This window comes from Poecilia formosa, unplaced genomic scaffold (genome assembly GCF_000485575.1).
Source record: "Poecilia formosa unplaced genomic scaffold, Poecilia_formosa-5.1.2 Scaffold499, whole genome shotgun sequence".
In the NCBI taxonomy this organism is placed as follows: Eukaryota; Metazoa; Chordata; class Actinopteri; order Cyprinodontiformes; family Poeciliidae; genus Poecilia; species Poecilia formosa.
In genome coordinates, this window is record NW_006800438.1 from 129,535 (window position 1) to 146,124 (window position 16,590).

At 40.0% G+C, this 16,590-nt stretch overlaps 1 protein-coding gene across 3 annotated transcripts in view; it reads right to left on the reverse strand.

Annotated features, from left to right (window-relative positions):
• The window catches only part of exoc6b (exocyst complex component 6B), an 84,797-nt gene that overhangs the window by 40,987 nt on the left and 27,220 nt on the right, over positions 1 to 16,590 (reverse strand). For all 3 annotated transcript variants that reach the window (XM_016664614.1, XM_007578934.2, XM_016664615.1), the window contains exons 9-18: positions 14,843 to 14,926; positions 13,845 to 13,891; positions 12,018 to 12,138; positions 11,516 to 11,587; positions 9,796 to 9,893; positions 9,087 to 9,192; positions 8,894 to 9,003; positions 3,066 to 3,177; positions 2,287 to 2,421; positions 1,439 to 1,627 (exon numbers count right to left, since the gene is read on the reverse strand). In XM_016664614.1, the coding sequence (XP_016520100.1) occupies positions 1,439 to 1,627; positions 2,287 to 2,421; positions 3,066 to 3,177; positions 8,894 to 9,003; positions 9,087 to 9,192; positions 9,796 to 9,893; positions 11,516 to 11,587; positions 12,018 to 12,138; positions 13,845 to 13,891; positions 14,843 to 14,926 (1,074 nt within the window). The remainder of the gene's footprint in view (positions 1 to 1,438; positions 1,628 to 2,286; positions 2,422 to 3,065; positions 3,178 to 8,893; positions 9,004 to 9,086; positions 9,193 to 9,795; positions 9,894 to 11,515; positions 11,588 to 12,017; positions 12,139 to 13,844; positions 13,892 to 14,842; positions 14,927 to 16,590) is intronic.

Consider the following 16,590-nt stretch of genomic DNA (forward strand, 5'->3'; position numbering starts at 1 on the left):
TGAAATTTAAGACCGAAAAGACCATAAATATACAAGATCATTGGAAGGTTCTGATATATTACAATAGCAAGGAAATGTTTACACTTTCTTTCTAGTGGCAAGCTTAAAAGGTTTTTGCACCTCCTCTCTTATGGATTAGAAACAGAAGTGAGCCTGTGGAAAAAAACTGGAGGTAAATATTCAGTTAACCACCCATGATGGACATTTATTATATATATGGTAGTAATAATGGCATAATGATGAAAGAACACATCTTCAAAGATCAATAAACTTCACATTCTAATGAATATTTAACAAAAAGATTGGAAGACATTTTAACTATCTCAAATAAATAAAACAGAAGCGACAAATACGGTGGATTATGTAAGTTAAAATGTTCTTCAAAAAATAGGTTTAGCTGAGACCAAAGCACCAGGCTGAAGACTTTTGTCATCCAATTTTTGTCAGAAAGAGAGAGGGAAAAGAGAAAAATGATGATAGCTATAATATTATTCCCCCACCACAAACATACCCACTCAGCTCCTTCAGACTAGCCAGCAGCAATTAGCAAACCTCTGGTGGAACTGAGCTCATTATAGCAGCTACTTCTCAGCTCAACGCTGGTAAAAACCTGGTTTTTAACATGGAGAAACTGTGATGAAGTCCTGAAGGCAGCAGATTGGACAGCACAGACATTTCTTAAAGAGACAGAGGCCCAATTTCGAGGTGTTACATTTCTTTTAAGTCGTGTCATTTATGTAACTTTTTATTACATCTGAAAGTAGCTTCATTGTGCTACAAAGTAGCACTATTTGACTGGAAAATACATAAAAAATAAAACATCAGCCAATACAATGTTAATGCAGATACATCACAAATCCCTACATTTAATTAAAAGTGTAAATAACTGTAAAAACTAATCAACTGTGTTCCCAGTTGAAGTCACAAGCAGCTCACAAAAGATCTTTAAAACAACACATTTACAGCGATGTTGTTTTTATTTAAAGGCATTGTTGCATTTGGGCACCTTAATAAGCTTTTAGGCATTCTGAATTAATAGGATTTAGCGATTTTCTGGCTGCCCTGTGAAACACGCTCTGCAAGCCGTAAACGTTGCACTGCGGCATCCTGACTGAGCGTAAGGCGATTCCCAATGGGGCTTTAGTGTCAATGGCCTGAGCCTGCGGATAATCCGGGCCTGCTGACCCGACCCGCTCACCCTTTAACGATCTTAGCGAAGGCCACGTTAACGATCTGATCTGCAACAAGATCACACTAACGAACTAAAGCAGATTGTGCAGCCCTCTGACACGATGAGGCGCTTTCAAACCAAACAGCAGGACATTCTTCTTGTCCCAAAGACAAATCCTAAGTTGCTGCAGAAATGCATCTTCTTCTCAGTATTACAGTACTGAAACTTAGATGGACTCCAACTGCATGTGTGTGTGTGTGCGCTAACCGGCAGGTTGGTGAAGACGCTGAACGTGCTCCTCAGAAACGTGATGAGGTCGATCAGGTAGTCGCTGGTGGTCAGACCGCCGCTGCTCTGCGCCGCAGACATCCAGTCGTAATCCGCCAGCTGCAGGAACTGGTCGATCTTGGCGTTCAGGCTGGTGTAGATCTCCGCCTCCGCTGCATGGCGGGCGTCCTGCTCCAGCACAGCCATGATCATTTTAAGTCACAAATGAGCCACGTTAAAGACCATTTAGGACGCACAGAGGAAAATAGTAATAATACATGTAGGTATTATAGGAGTAAGTGTATGTATGTGTATCTCCAGCTCTGGTAAAAATAACAGCCCACTGCACTGAACCCGACTGAAAACCTCCTGGTTTTTCCACCAAATGTTGATTTCTGAACTCCTCCTGGGTTAAAACATCAGTTTTGTTGTTTCTAAATGAACATGAACTTGTTTTCTTTGCATTGTTTGAGCTCTGAAAGCTCTGCATCTTTTTGGTTATTTTGACCGTTTCTCATTTTCTGCTAATAACTACAAAGTTTTCACTTGTAATTTCAGAGACATGTTGTCAGAAGTTCATAGAATAGAAGAACAATGTTCATTTACTCAAACACATAGATAGTACAATTAGAGAAACTGATCATTTCAAGTGGCGTCTTCATTTTATCCAGAGCTGTATCAAAATAAGCGTATTATGTTGGGTTCATATTCTTAAATAAAGAATGTTTTTTTAAATTAAACAACAAAGACAGACAAAAACAATACAACAAAAGCAAAACTAAAGCCCTGTCAGCCTGCTGGAGGTAAACCAGCAGCTGGTTTGCTGGTAGAAATGAAGACAAACGGACCTTAAACGTTGCGGTCCCGTACAGCTTGGTGGCGTTCGCCGTCTCAGGCGGGACGTTTGTTATGTTGGTTATGAACTCCTCCAGGAAGTGGCAGCTCTGCTCCAGGTGGGTGGTGTTGATGATCACCTGCACCAACTGCACAAGCAAACATCAGGCGCTTTAAATCTGTAACCAAACGCATCTGAGTTTGAGGAAAGTGAGAGCAAACTTGGGCTAAAGGCGGCTCAATCTTAAGGCGAGCCAATCAGGAACATTTTCTTACCTTTCAGGATGAAACTTTGAATTTTCAGCCATTTTAACACTGAAACATTGAGTTTATTTAAATCAAGGCTTAAAACCCACCTGTTGCTTTTGAACTACAACAAAAACATCGACCGACATAGTTTATGTGTACTCATGATTTTAATGATGGCACTCATCAAAATGTGATGTTTGTTTCTAGTTTCTCAACTGTTGACTGTATGGTGTTTTTATAACTTTGTATTTTTAAGAATAAAGCACTTTGAACTGACTGATGATTGACTGACTGATTTAAATTAAATAAAATGCACAAGTCCTCTTTTCATGAAACTTAAGTATTTATATTGGATTCAACAGAGGCGTGGCTCTAGATATTTAAAATCTGGTGTACAGATAGAACAACAAAAAGTCTTTCGGATCTAAAACCGACAGGAAGTCGGCCATTTTGGGTCATTTTTCAGGGATTTTTCCATTTTAAAAAGTGAAACTTTGATGAACTCCTCCTCTCAGTCAATAATAATGATTATTATGGACTTTACCTCTGCCAGGCCCACATTCTTCTTCTTGATGGCGTACTGAAGGCAGTTACTGAGGGTTCTGGTCAACAACAGATTCGTCGACTTGCGGATCATGTCGTCGATCTCCGTGGAACTGAAGACAAAGAAACACCTGAGTTCACAGCGTCTCACAAAGTGTTCGCCGTTTCCAAACCTGTCGCAAACTTCACTGGATTCTGTTCAGACTTTAGTGCCACACACCAAAAATAGTGCAATGTCGTGTAGTGGAAGGAAAATGATTCATATTTTAGAAAGTATAAACCTAGAAAGTGTGGTGGCTTCCTGTATCTAGCACCTTTTGTTGCATTTACAGCTGTATGTCTTTCGAAGTTCATCTCTACCACCTCTAAAGGTGACCTTTCATGTTTTGTAGAAAAGGTTAGGACAAGTCCATGGGCGATACAAAACATGTTTGTTATAATTTTAGTCTGTTTTAGGGCCTCTTTTAGTCCAAATAAGCTGCTGCAGCCCCGACTCAAAATTTACACTCTCACATGAAAATGGCTGCAAACTGATGCACAAATATATAACCGTGCATCTTTGAAAAGCAGAAGTGCAGCCTCCTGCACAACCAACCAGAATGCAGCAACTGGTTTCTGGATGGTAAGTCAGCAACAAAACACTTTTCTTTTCCAGCAGCCATTGTACAGCTCATACATTCTGCACAATAAGCATTTAGAGACATTTTTTGTACTCTTTGTAAAACTGTTTTGCAACATTTTAAAAGTATCTCAACAACTGGATGGAAACATAACTGCAGAAGTAGATTTCTCTGTTTAGGGGACTTTATTTCAGGGTGTCAGAGTAAAGGGGGTTGAACAGAAATGTATACTTGTCATACAAATCTTTTTAAAAATTAGTTGAATTTCATTCCAATTATAGTTATATACTGTTTTGTGGTCCGTGAGGTAAAACCTAATAAATCAAATTAAAACCTGTGGTGGTTCTGGGACAAAAAAGTGAAAAACTTTTATATGAGCAAAGAGAAGTGCAACCCACCTAACTCTGCGTCTCAATGCCAGCAAAAACAGTTAAAAGTGAATTTCTCCATTTGGAAAAAAAAAAAAAAGTCTAAATGTCAGCCAACTTTAACAACAACTTTACTATGTCTTAATCTGTCAGACTCGTTAAAAAGTTCTTCTTAAATCTCCTGGTAAAACCATAAAGTTTAAATAAGCTAATCTCTGTTAAAGGTAAAAAATGATCCACAAAAAAAAGAAAAAGCCGGTCATCCTTTTTGAAAAAGTTTTCTTACATGATTTTAATGGTCGGTAAATTACCAACTCTGCACCGCCAACCAGGCAAAACCCTGAGACGAGCTCAGGTTACCTAATAAAGAAAGTTCATGGCAGCAGCGCAGAGCAGCTTAGCAGGATGACTGACATGCTATCCGTTTTGTTTTGCTTGAAATGAGGCTGATGTTTGGTGAGGAAACTCAGACAAATTTCTGCACAGTGTTACCAGTGAGTCCGGTAACGTTTTGCATGGCAGCAAATTCCCCTGGAAGGGAGCTTAATATCAGGTTCCTGGAAGAACCAAACTGCGCGACAAAATGCAGAAGGAGTCAGAGGGATCCATGTAAAGGTCTGAAGAGGTGAAACACACAGATAATCAGCAGAAAGGAGCAGGATCGGTTTCTCCCACTGAGAAATGATGAATAATCCGTGTTTTTTTATTTTTATTTTTTTTCTGTCCTCCGTCTCCGACTCCAGAACCCTGCGGATAACACACACAGACTCATTCCAACCAAATCAGTAAATTGCGCTTGGAATTCAACCTAAACACACACAGACGCATGCAGGTCCGCCTGAGGGGGAGCGAACGCTGGAACCCTAAACCCGGTCCGCTTCCAAAGAAGCTCAAGAATCCAAAAAACGTTCCGACGACTCAGGGGGGCCTGAAAAAAAAAATCTAAAAAAAAAAAAGATCCTGGAGCAGCAGAAGTGCCGAGTGGACAGAAATTATGTGTGCAGAGAGTAGCAAAAAGTCAATGCATCGTAGTGAACTCTGTGGGTGTACAAATATAGCCGTGCCGCAGGGCTCAGATTGAATTTCATTGTATTTATGCTGCCATCAGTCACAATAAACAGCCGGCGGTCGGCTCTGTCAAAGAGGCCAGACGACTTCAACGCAGACATGTTAACAACACGCTGAGGGATGGATGGAGGGATGCCGGCCCAGGGCCATCCAACACACACAGCAGGGCCGATGCTGCTATCAGCCATGCTAACTGACTGATGGAAATATCTCACACACACTTAAACAAGTGGCGGGACTTGATTAAAGTCATTAGTCGAGTTAATTACAGGCTCTGTAATTCATCAATAGGGTTTTTATCGAAAACAAATCGACAAAATGAGCAACATTTTCGATTCAAAAACTGCTAAATTACTGAATAAACACACAAACGAGCTCAACAACAAAGATATTTATTATTTTTAATCTGTTATTAACCATCAGATTGGTGCAAAGTACCATTACATCTACAGTTATAGTCAATAAATGAGAATACGCGTTTAATTTGTCAGATTAAAAGCACCTTTAACCTTTAACCCCTTAACTGTCACCTTCAAAACAGTTTTTAATTAAAACAGATTTTAATTCTGTATTAAAATGGTTTTAATTTTATTGGACTGATGTAATATTCTAATTTTAAACTGTACTGATTAACTGCGTTAAAATCTTAAACCTGTTAAGATCTGTATAATTAATGACTCAAATTAACATGTTAAGGTCCAGACATGGTTTTTCTCACTGGAGATACTGACTGCACCGTTATATGATGTATTTATTTATTTATCCTGGAAATAAATTCATTCAGTGAACAAATAATTTTTTTGTACAAATATCAGACATTTATTCACCAGAAGATGAATAAGCGTATTTAATTTTCCTAATATTACTCCTTTTAGCACAGACATCCTCTTATTTTTGAAGTAGGAGCTTCAATTGTGTGACTTCCTGTTATTTGCTGGTTAAACTGCAGATTCAGAGCCTTTCTAAATAACTACAGTGTCTATATTTACAGTTGAAATGTCAATAAATACATCTAGAGTTGACATGCCTCAAATCCATCTTTTCCCTTTTAATTTTATTGTATGAATATTAATTTCTACTGGAGAAGCCGAGACGTTTTTTCAGTCTGAGCAGCGCCTCTCATTTTCACTTTCTTCGTTCTTTCCACAATTTATTCTGAGGATTACATAAGAAAACCTCTGTCAAAACGCTCCTCTTATTTCCGGCTAAGTTACGAGTCGCCTTCTTTCCCGCGGATGTTCACGTCTTCGCCACCTCATCACCGCTTTTCCTCCAGGAGCAACCACAGAGCTCCATCTGCAACGCGCCAGCCAAGCCAGCGTCCAGCTCTCCGTCACGTCGCAAAGCGATGTCTCTACCAACCAGCTGCGGTTAAAGGCAGGAGGAGGGAGGGAAGTCCTCAAAATCACAGATTTCAGCCAAATATATGAAGCACGGATGCATTAGACAAAGCAAAGTCAGGGATGAAAGAATCAAATGAAGTAAGAGCATGTTTATGTTTTGGAAGTCAAAGGGATAATCGGTGAACATTTGGAGGGAAACCCGGCCTAAAAGAGGAAAACACACGACAAACTAAATGTGCTTTGCTGAATATAAGATTTCTCTCTTCAAAGAATTTGCTAGTAAATGACTTGATTTGTGATAATCGGATTCATTTGTCTGATCTGGCAGGAACCAGAAAATCGAGAGCTCTTTTAAAGATCTAGTTCTAAAGCTTTAAAATGAATTTTGTCGTTTTCCATCGTCTACCAGGCATTTTCTCTCTTAAATACTGATAATGTGATAATAGTGCTGAATTTTAACATTCATGTTGAGTCTTTGACATGGACAGCCTGAATCAAGCATTTTCTGCACTTAACTTTTTAAAGTTAATCAGACTTTTGAGGAAATTTTGACTCATACTCATGTTTCCCTGGGGTATAAATACCAACATGACGCGGGAGTCTGTTTCTCTCAGGCTTTCTTCAAATTAGGAAAGACAAGAGAACATGCTATCCAAGCAAAGCAGAGAGGTTCGAACAATTAAACAACTTAAAACTTCAACGCAGTCACATCTGCCCATGTTTACAGCCTCATCCCATGTTTACAGCTCAGGAGTTAGAAGCGAGGCGTGGCATCACAGGTTTCCTTTAAGGCCATTGTCCTGGTCCCTACGGAGGGAGGGCGCTGCGGTCGCTTCTTTCCGCCTAATTACAAACGTGAGCCGAGGTTGAGCCCAGAGGTCAGGGATATCGATGACTATAATCCGGCTCCATCATCCCGTCTGCTTCCGTCGCTGCGGGCCAGCGCACGTCTGAAGTCGACAGGAAGGCGTGCCGCCGTGGCAACCGGATAGCAGGGCGTGCTTGACGGCAGAAATCAAGGGAGCTCAAAGAGTTGGGAGTCATTACTCTGATTGAGGGCAGCGATTCGTCCTGTCTGGTCAGAGAGAGACCAGAAGGAGGTTTCCACTTGGACATCCACTTCGCTCTGCTCAGGTTGGTTTGTGGGTTTTACAAGAGGACAGAACTGGTTTATATTCACAACATGTCAAACATTACAAAGCAAAACGCCAAGGGCCCGACATATTCATCTTCTAACAAGCTTCTCTGAATCTGCTGCAGCAGCTCCTTCCCTCCAGTCTCAAGCCAAAGCGTAATCACTCGTTCCCCTGTTTCTGCTCCAATCACAAATCAGTGCTTCCACCCTCTCCAATTTATTTCCTATCCATTGATCTGATTGCTTTCTTCAAGCGTCGTGATTCAGGGCGAGTTGGATTCTGTCTGCTTTCCTGCATGTTGTTCAGCGTGTGACTGGCCGAGTCCCAGCTTTGTTCAATTCTTCCGGACAGGAAGGAAACCGCTTCTGGATCGCTTGTCTACTTGAAAGAAAAGTAGCTGCACAGCTTTAATCCTCCATAAACAGAAACACACTGGAGGCGACTTTGATGTGTGTTGATGATCATCAAAACCGCTTCGTGTGTTACTGGTTTTCACAACTGTTGGCTGTATGTTGTTTTTTATGACTTTGTATTTATGTGTTTTTATGATGTAAAGCACTTTGAGCTGCCTTCCTGCTGAAATGTGCTACACAAATAAACCTGATTGATTGGTTGATTGATTGGCAACTGTTTAAGTTTTACGGGAGCTAGACTTGGGCGTAAACAGGTTAATAACATTCAATTTTCACAGAAGGCCTCAAGGATCTTCCCATAAAACGGATCATATTAAAAAACACAGAATATATATTCATATTTTTAAAAGCATCATCATTGTCAAGATAAAATAATATTCTGCAAAGTAATTAGTCTGCAAACCATGACCTGCGTTACACATGAGAATGTGACAGTTGTTGGTATGTAACAACATACCAACAAAGTTTTACAATTTGTTGGTATTTTAGACTATTTTTACACATTAACATGAAGCGTGAACTGAGAACGCAGCCCTGAGGAACCCCACCTGCGACGTTTGTTGGTATGTGATAACAGATGTTCATATCAAACAACAATTATACACAAACAAAGTTTTACAATTTGTTGGTATATTATGCAATTTTTACCCATCTAATATAACCAAAGTGTCCCGAGCACACAGCCCTGAGGAACCCCACATGTGATGCTTGTTGGTGTTTACTTCTGTCTAAAAGTGGAGGTAAGTTTTCTGTTTTCACCTGCTTTATTTATACCCTGCAGGATATTTTCTGATGACACTGGTGGAGTGGAGTGAAGCACTTGAGTTCACCAACACGCTGTAATTTTTCACCAGGAACTGGGCGAACACCAAGAAGCTCACCTGAGATGAAGATCCTCGGAGTATTTCAGGCAAGCATAGATGAACTCTTTCAGCTGGCAGTAGGCTTTTGGCACAAACTCGGAGAAGGGAAGCTTCTTGGGGAAGGAAAGCTAAAAGACAAATGGAGTTTTATTTTAGCTTTCGGTTCATCTGCTGTGGTTTTACGGCCTCGTTCAAGGTCGCAGCTCTCCACCTTTTCCAGTTCCGGGTCTTGGAGGGGAAACTGAGAAGTGTACTGTCTGTATTCCTGCTCTGTAGAAACCGGGATTGGACTGAAGTTGTCCTGGTCCAGAATCTGCCTGCAGGGAAACAAACAGAAATCTCAGGTAAATATTTTCCGATCTCCTGCTTAGATGCCATAAAACAAGAGAGAAAGACACCATGAGTCTCTGTTTTTCCTTCTCAGAAACAACCAACACGTCCCACTGGGGGTCATTCTGATGCTTGAGGTTTTCTTACCACCCTCCCTTCAGTCAACACCCCCACTTCTTCTTGGCGCTGCGGAGCTCGGACGTTCCAGCGTTCCATGGAGAGGCCGTGAACCGGAGAGGGCTCTCTCCCCAACAATGCAACACAACATTCCTGCGGCTTCCCAAGTGCTTGTGTGTGAACGAGAAAGAGAGAGGAAGGAGAGAGGGAATGTGTGTGTTTGTTTGTCCGTTCTCACTGCTCCGAGTCCCAGTGGTGTCACGGGACAAAAGGGATGCTGGAACAATGGCACGCCGGGCCCGAGCACACACTGGCCCAACCCGAGTCCTGAATGGTACTACCCATTCTCTTCCGGACGCAATTTAAAGCCCTTCCTCTCTCTGGCTGCTTGTAAAACTTCAAACCCCGGCTGGGCCGTTCTGAGAAAGGGTCCTGGTGACCTTCTGATAACCGCGGCACAACCTGATCCCTACCTGAAGGTGAGGTTCCACCTCTTCAGCAGGATTTCTCCGTACTGCTCCCGCATTTCCAGTAGCATGTCAAACAGCTGGGACACGGGGAAACCATAACCCTGCACATGAGGACGGGAAAAAAAACGACGTGAAAAACATGCGAGCTTGGCACTGCTATCAAACAGTAACAAAAACCGGAGATTTTCAGCCACGTTTGAGTTCATATTCTCTGGAAATGTGTTCGTTTTGGTTTTCCAGGCATTTAATTGAAGGAGAATTTCAATACCAACTACTGAGTTTTGACATTAACATTAGTTTTTATCTTGGAAAACAGGCTCTTAATAACTTTCAATAAAATGATAAAGAAACAACTAATGTTTAGAATAAAATAGAAAATGCGTCTCTCAAGATAACACATTTTGCTGGACGATAAATTGTACCAGAAGTTATTGTGATAAACGATAAGCTTGTCTGAAAGAACAGGAAGGATGTTTGATTGTTGAAATGCCAATACATATTTCCACACTCATTATTAGAAAGGGAAAATAAAAATTCTAGTTAAAAAGTAAATAATTTTTTTTGTTTTTCAACTGACACAATTTTTACATAATTTTATTTTAAAGTGTATGAATACTTCTGGACTTAAAGAGGCAATATTAGGTATTTTTCAGGTACATAGTGCCATTTTATAACATAATCAAGTATGTATGTTACCTTCAGTTGTTATACAAGTCAAATAAGGCAAAAGAAATTTGACTTCATAAGTTAGCGCCTTGAAATTGGGGCTCTGTCTTTAAAAACTCCTGCTCTTTCTGAAGCTCCGCCTCCAGGAAGTCGTCACAACATGGCTCCTCTATTAACCCTTTAACAACATTTTTACCACAGTTGCACTGAAAAGTCGCTCCTATAATGAGCTCAGCTGATGCACACAGGGTGTTTGCTAATTGCTGCTGGCTAGTCTGAAGGAGCTGCTCTGTGAGATGGAAGCTCAGAAGCTTCCATTTCTCAAACATGAATGAAAGAATCAAACCAACACTCCAGGTATGTTGTTGATGAGGGAATAACATTATAAGACGAAATCGGGCTGAAAAGAGTCGATTTTACCGAATACTAACCCTTTAACTGTTCCACTTTAGAGGAAGTAGTAAATCTCTCAGGAGAAGAGTGTTTATTTGTAGATTAACAGACTTAATGACCCGTATTTTTTGTGTGCTTGATTCAATATTTAGCATTTCCAACTAATTAGCTACTCCAGATGGAACTTAAAGACTAAATGCTGAACTTTGTTTGGTATTAGAGTAAAAATTCAGGCCTGAAATTGAGAGAAGCATTCATGAAAAGGAGCCTGGTGTACTGGAACATAAAAGCCAATAAAAATATGAGCGCATCGATTCAGCTGCTTCTCATCACTTCACATAAATGACTGGTGGGCATCAGACCACCCATTCATCAGACTCCATGCTTTCATCCCATCCAGCTTTCACCCACACCCCTCACCATCTCTCCATCCACTCATCCATCACACTCAATCCATCGAGGGCCGCTCATAAACAGAGACGCATAAACAGTAAAAACTCACATCGGATGATGATGAACTATTATTTCTAACATGGTTTGGTTATTAAAGGAGACTCTGGAAACTGGCAGCTGTCCACTTGGACACGGACTGAATGCTGATAAAACAAGTTGTAGAAAAGATTCATGGTCCTCCGGGTGAACACAAAGAGGCGAGCACACAAACCTGCAGAGTGTCGGCAAACAGGACGATGAGGTTCTTCAGGTCCAGAACCAGGTCCGGGTCGTCACAGTACGACTGCAGAGACAGACCAGGGCGTTTTTTAGAAGATCGCCAGAAACAAACGTTGTGGGCCAAAATTATTTACAGATGTTAAAATTAAAATATGCTCTCCAGAAAGCTGGTTTGCTTTATTTTTGTTTGATTTATTTGCGAGTACACTGCAAAAGCACAAAATCTTACCAAGTATTGTCGGTCTAGTTTGCAGAGGAAATGTCTTAGTAAACGTGAAACAAACATAACGCCAGTTATTAACTTACTGTATCTAACAGGACTTATGGTTTGTGATTCTTTTGCAGCATTTTCTACTGAATATTTTAGAAAAATCAGCCAATACTGAACAACTACAGGGCAGAGTTTTACAGTAGGGTAAGCTGAAAACTCAATCAACTGTGTCCGAGTGGTCAGAATAATCGATCGGACGTTTGATAATCAGAAAACGTCTTACAGAGTGCGTCCTCAAGGCAGCCACGATTTTGGACAAAGCCAGCTCCCAGAGCTCCTCCACGTAGGCTCTGTTGACCAACCCCTGGGTGGTGTGAAGGATGTGGTCCTCCACGACGAAGAAGCTGGACGGAGACAGAAACGGCAACACTTCATGAGCATAATGCAAGAAAATGATTTAAGCTTGTTTTCCCACCAATGAACTCTTTGGGTTTCCCTAGATCAGAGTGATGTCAGCACGCCCAAGGCGGCCATCTTGTTCGACAAGCGTGTTTTACAGCTTTTATTTACTTGGATTTTTTAATTCATGTCAAATGTACGACAAAATATTAGGCCCAGGCTAAGCTTTTTAATTTTAACTAAGAGAATAAAATCATAATATTACAAGTTGTAATATTTGAATAAAGTAGTAATTGTATGAGAACGCCAACAGGAAAATAAATAAACGAGGAATTTTGAGCATCTTGCAAAGTTTTGGTATAGGTTTTACAGAATAGCTAAAAGAAATGCTTAATATTTTGACAAATTATTATCAGTAACATAACTTATAAACGAATGTTTCTATTTTTAAAAAATCTACACAAACTGAGAAGTTCAGGTCAGATAATAACTTTTTCAAAGATTTTTCTTATTAAACAATTTTTCTCATATTTTTTCTGCTAAAATTATGAGAATTGTTTTTGTTCACAACTAAACAAAAAATCTCAGTCTGTCCCTGATACTCTGCAGTACAACTCAACAAATGGATGAGTGAAATAAAATCCACTTTTTGAAAGTAGTTTCTGTAATTTCCTTTTTAGAAAAAATAAATAAAAATCAGATCTGGTATGAAAAAATCAGAGATTTTATTCCTAAGCCAAATCTCCTACCTGATGAGAGCATTATGAAAATGTATTCTACATAACGACTATTTTAGCCAGAAACTAATCAAGTTTCTAACAAAAAGCTGTAACAAAACTCCTAATGACGCCTTAAGTTAGAAAGACTTCATCCATAACGATCAGCTTCGATACTTTTGCAGCTGTTCTGTGTTTCCAGAGCAGCAGAGATGAATCCAGGCACGGAGTGCAAACGGTGCGTCCACCCAGTCAGGCGTTTCATGATGCCGACGTCTTGGTGTCGCGGCTCGTTCCCGACACGATGCCCGACTGAACGGATCAAAGCGATTTTGGTTTATGTGCGCTGACAGAACGTCTCAATCAAATCGTCGGCCGCTCAGGCTTCGCCAGACCACAACGAGCTGCAGTGAGTTTTCTCTGCCTTCAGACGACTGCGGGAAAATGCCCACTTTTTTGACCGATTTCAAACATTTTCTCTCGTTTGTTTTGTTTTCTTTTTGTGAAAAACCTTGGAAAACATAACAGCAATAAACCTCATATGTTTCCAGCAATGTCTTGATCTCTTGCTTGCAGATTACAAAGTAGCCCTGGTACATTACCTCACACTCAACTCAGAAGAAGTGGGTGAACCTCAAATCACCCGACACTTCTGGTCTGTCCAAAAGGACATCGATTTATAGCTCCTGTGGTTTATTTACATGAATCTTATCAACGAGAGACGAGACTCTGTCCTGTGATGAACTTCAGTGTTTAACATGCCAACTGAGCTCTTAGCTTTATGAAATTTCCAAATGTATATAAATAGCTGGATAGAAAAGGCATCAAGATGACAGAAGGAAGGATAAATAAAGATAAACCAATCAGAGACTTTGCTTTGTTCGAGACATTTTGAAAGCCAAATATTTCAAATATCAAGTGGCCACTGGTACATGTTGTTCTACTTTCATTTCAGTTTATATAAATTTTAAAAAGCTAATAAAGGATGGACTCACCCAACAATCTGATTGAAGTACCTCCTGTATCCCTCCAGGGTTTCATGCTAGAGACGAGTAGAAGGAAGAGAAACAGAAGAGGGTTCGACAGCACAGGAAAAACACATGAAAGTTGCAAATTATCACTAAAAGAACAAGCTTTAATGAAGTATAATCGACATACAGCATTAAGAGGCTAATTTACAAGATAAAAAAAGATGATTGAAAATAGCTTTGCAATTGGCACCTAGAATTTGTTTTGAGTAGAGATAGCTTGACTTTGATAACCATAGTTATCGCTTATGGTTAAACCAATTAGCTTTTAGCTAACAGATAAACTAAATAGCCTTCAGTTTAGCTGATGTTAGCTGTTATGATTAATGGCATAAACTTTTAGCTTCATCTGAGTTAGCCTTCAGTTTATCTGTAGCTAACAGTTAATTCAGTTAGCTTTTAGCTTCATCCGAGTTACCCTTTAGTTTATCTGAAGTTATTTGTTATGTTCAATCCAAGTAACTTTTAGCTATACAACAGTTTATCTGTACTTAACTTGTTTAATTTAATTACGTTTTAGCTTCACTCCAGTTAGCCTTCAGATTATTTGGAGTTAGCTGTTACTCATGTTGGTTTTTAGCATCATCCTAGCTTATTACTTGATTGCCTTGATCGACTCAAGTCAGCTGTTAGCTTAACCCCAGATAGCTGTTTTCTTAACCCTGGAATGCCATAAATTTGCTTCCAGTTACTTGAACAAAAATGTGATTTCTTTGTGTGATATTACAAATGGTTCTCCAAACTGAGATCACACAAACTGCTGTGTACTTAAGGTAATGCTGAGTGGCATTAATCCACTATGGTAAAAAGTTAAAATTTAATACAGCACATCAATGATTTTCAAAATAAAGCACTTTTCCACCTTTGTTAAGGTGTTTATTAGGTGTACCAGTGAGTCAGGTTGGGGGTTGTGTGTGCAGTTAGAAGTGAGTGGCCCTCCATGACCGTGACGGTGCGGGTCGTACCATGTTAGAGTGCGGCTGCAGTACGAGGCGAGCCTGTTTCCTCCTCTGCTTTCTGTAGTAGTTCTCAAACACATCACGCAAACCCTAAAACATAAACGGGGGTTAAAAACCAAAAGTGAACAAACAGAGCACAGCAAGTGTATGAGTTTGAAAGCTTTTACCAAACCTGAAATGGATGAAGGAAATTATTAGTATTTCACACTTAAGATTGCAAGTTGTTCCCTGAAAGGTTTGATTTCTTCATCACCAGGTTATCATGGTAAGTTAAATTGACCCAGTTACTTCAGTGCAGTTATTTTAAATGAGTGAGTAACAGATTGTGACCTCATCGGTCTGCCGTTGGTGAGGTCAACCACCGCCTTAACACACAGATAGAAGCTGCATCTGTTTTCGTAAACTTGATGACTCCATATCTATTTCTTCCATTACACAGAAGCTGTTTATCTCTTATCTCCCTGTGGGTTGTGCGAAGGTCTGTTTGAGGTCTGAAACCAGGACCTACAGTCACTGCTGAGGTCAGAGATAAAAGCCCAAAGCCAGAACCCCTCCGCTCCTGACCAGACCACCATGGATAAACTCCCACATATCTGCTGTGATGGACCACCAGCTGTTACCACTGTGATAACAAATACAGATCAGGTTATTCACTGACGTCTACATGGTCCCTACTGCACCAATTCCTCACATTTACACAATAAAGCACATCAACTTTTATTTTTCTTTGGACAATCTGACCACCTTTCAACTGATTTATGCAGCAAAAGTTGCAGTTGCACAGATTTTTGCCTTAACTGAGCTAATGTTAAAGCGCTACTCCTACGCAATATTTAGCAGAAGCTAATGCTAAGGCGCTAACTTCACTAACTTGTTCCATACTGTCAGTTTTATTTTGTTATGTGTTTTTTTGTTATAAATAAAGTCATTAGGAAAACAGAAAGAGAACGTGAGGAGAGGAAATGGAACTGCTGCGTAAAACACTTGCCACCCCCTTCAGAATAAGAGCATGAATATAAACATCTACCTACTTGAAGAAGAAGAAGAAGAAGAAGTTTATAACCAAAACTTCCAACACAGATGTTGAACTTTGTTCAACTGAAAGTTTACAAAACATTAATTAGCGTCGTTATTAGCACATTAGCTGAAGAGTGCCAATCGTTGTTTACTGACACAGAAAGTAAAATCCCTGTTCATCAGGAATGATTATTGATTTGAATGTAATTTGGTCTGTATGGTCAAAGCTGTATAAAATATTTAATTTACAATAAGCGGGTCTGTCTAGAATACGTCTTACCAAAAGTACTTAATTTGCTCTAAAGGAAAATGAAATGTTCTAACTCAGCAAAGAGTCGCTGTGGGCAGGAAGGATTTCTATTAATCTCAAGAAGCCTTTGTCTGACCTGAAGGGACCAAAGAGTCAACATGATCGTTTTGCACTTAAAGTAAACAATATTCTTTTTTTTTATAGCAAGTCTTGGCTGCAAGATGTCCATTGAAAGCAATAAATTACAAAGAAAACAAAGTATTTGGTATAAAAATATGAATCTCATTGGTGGAGATCTAGATAGCATCTTTGAACTCTGTTCAGTTTGCTGCTGTGAGATGAAAACACGGCGTGCTTTAATTCTTTAATTCCCAGTTTGACCCTAAGCCGAACAATGAGCATTCAAACAAGCGAGCGGCATCAAACGGCCGTGAACTCTTCGTTTTACGGCGCTGAGATCCCAGAGAGGGGTGAAACCTGGGCTGGG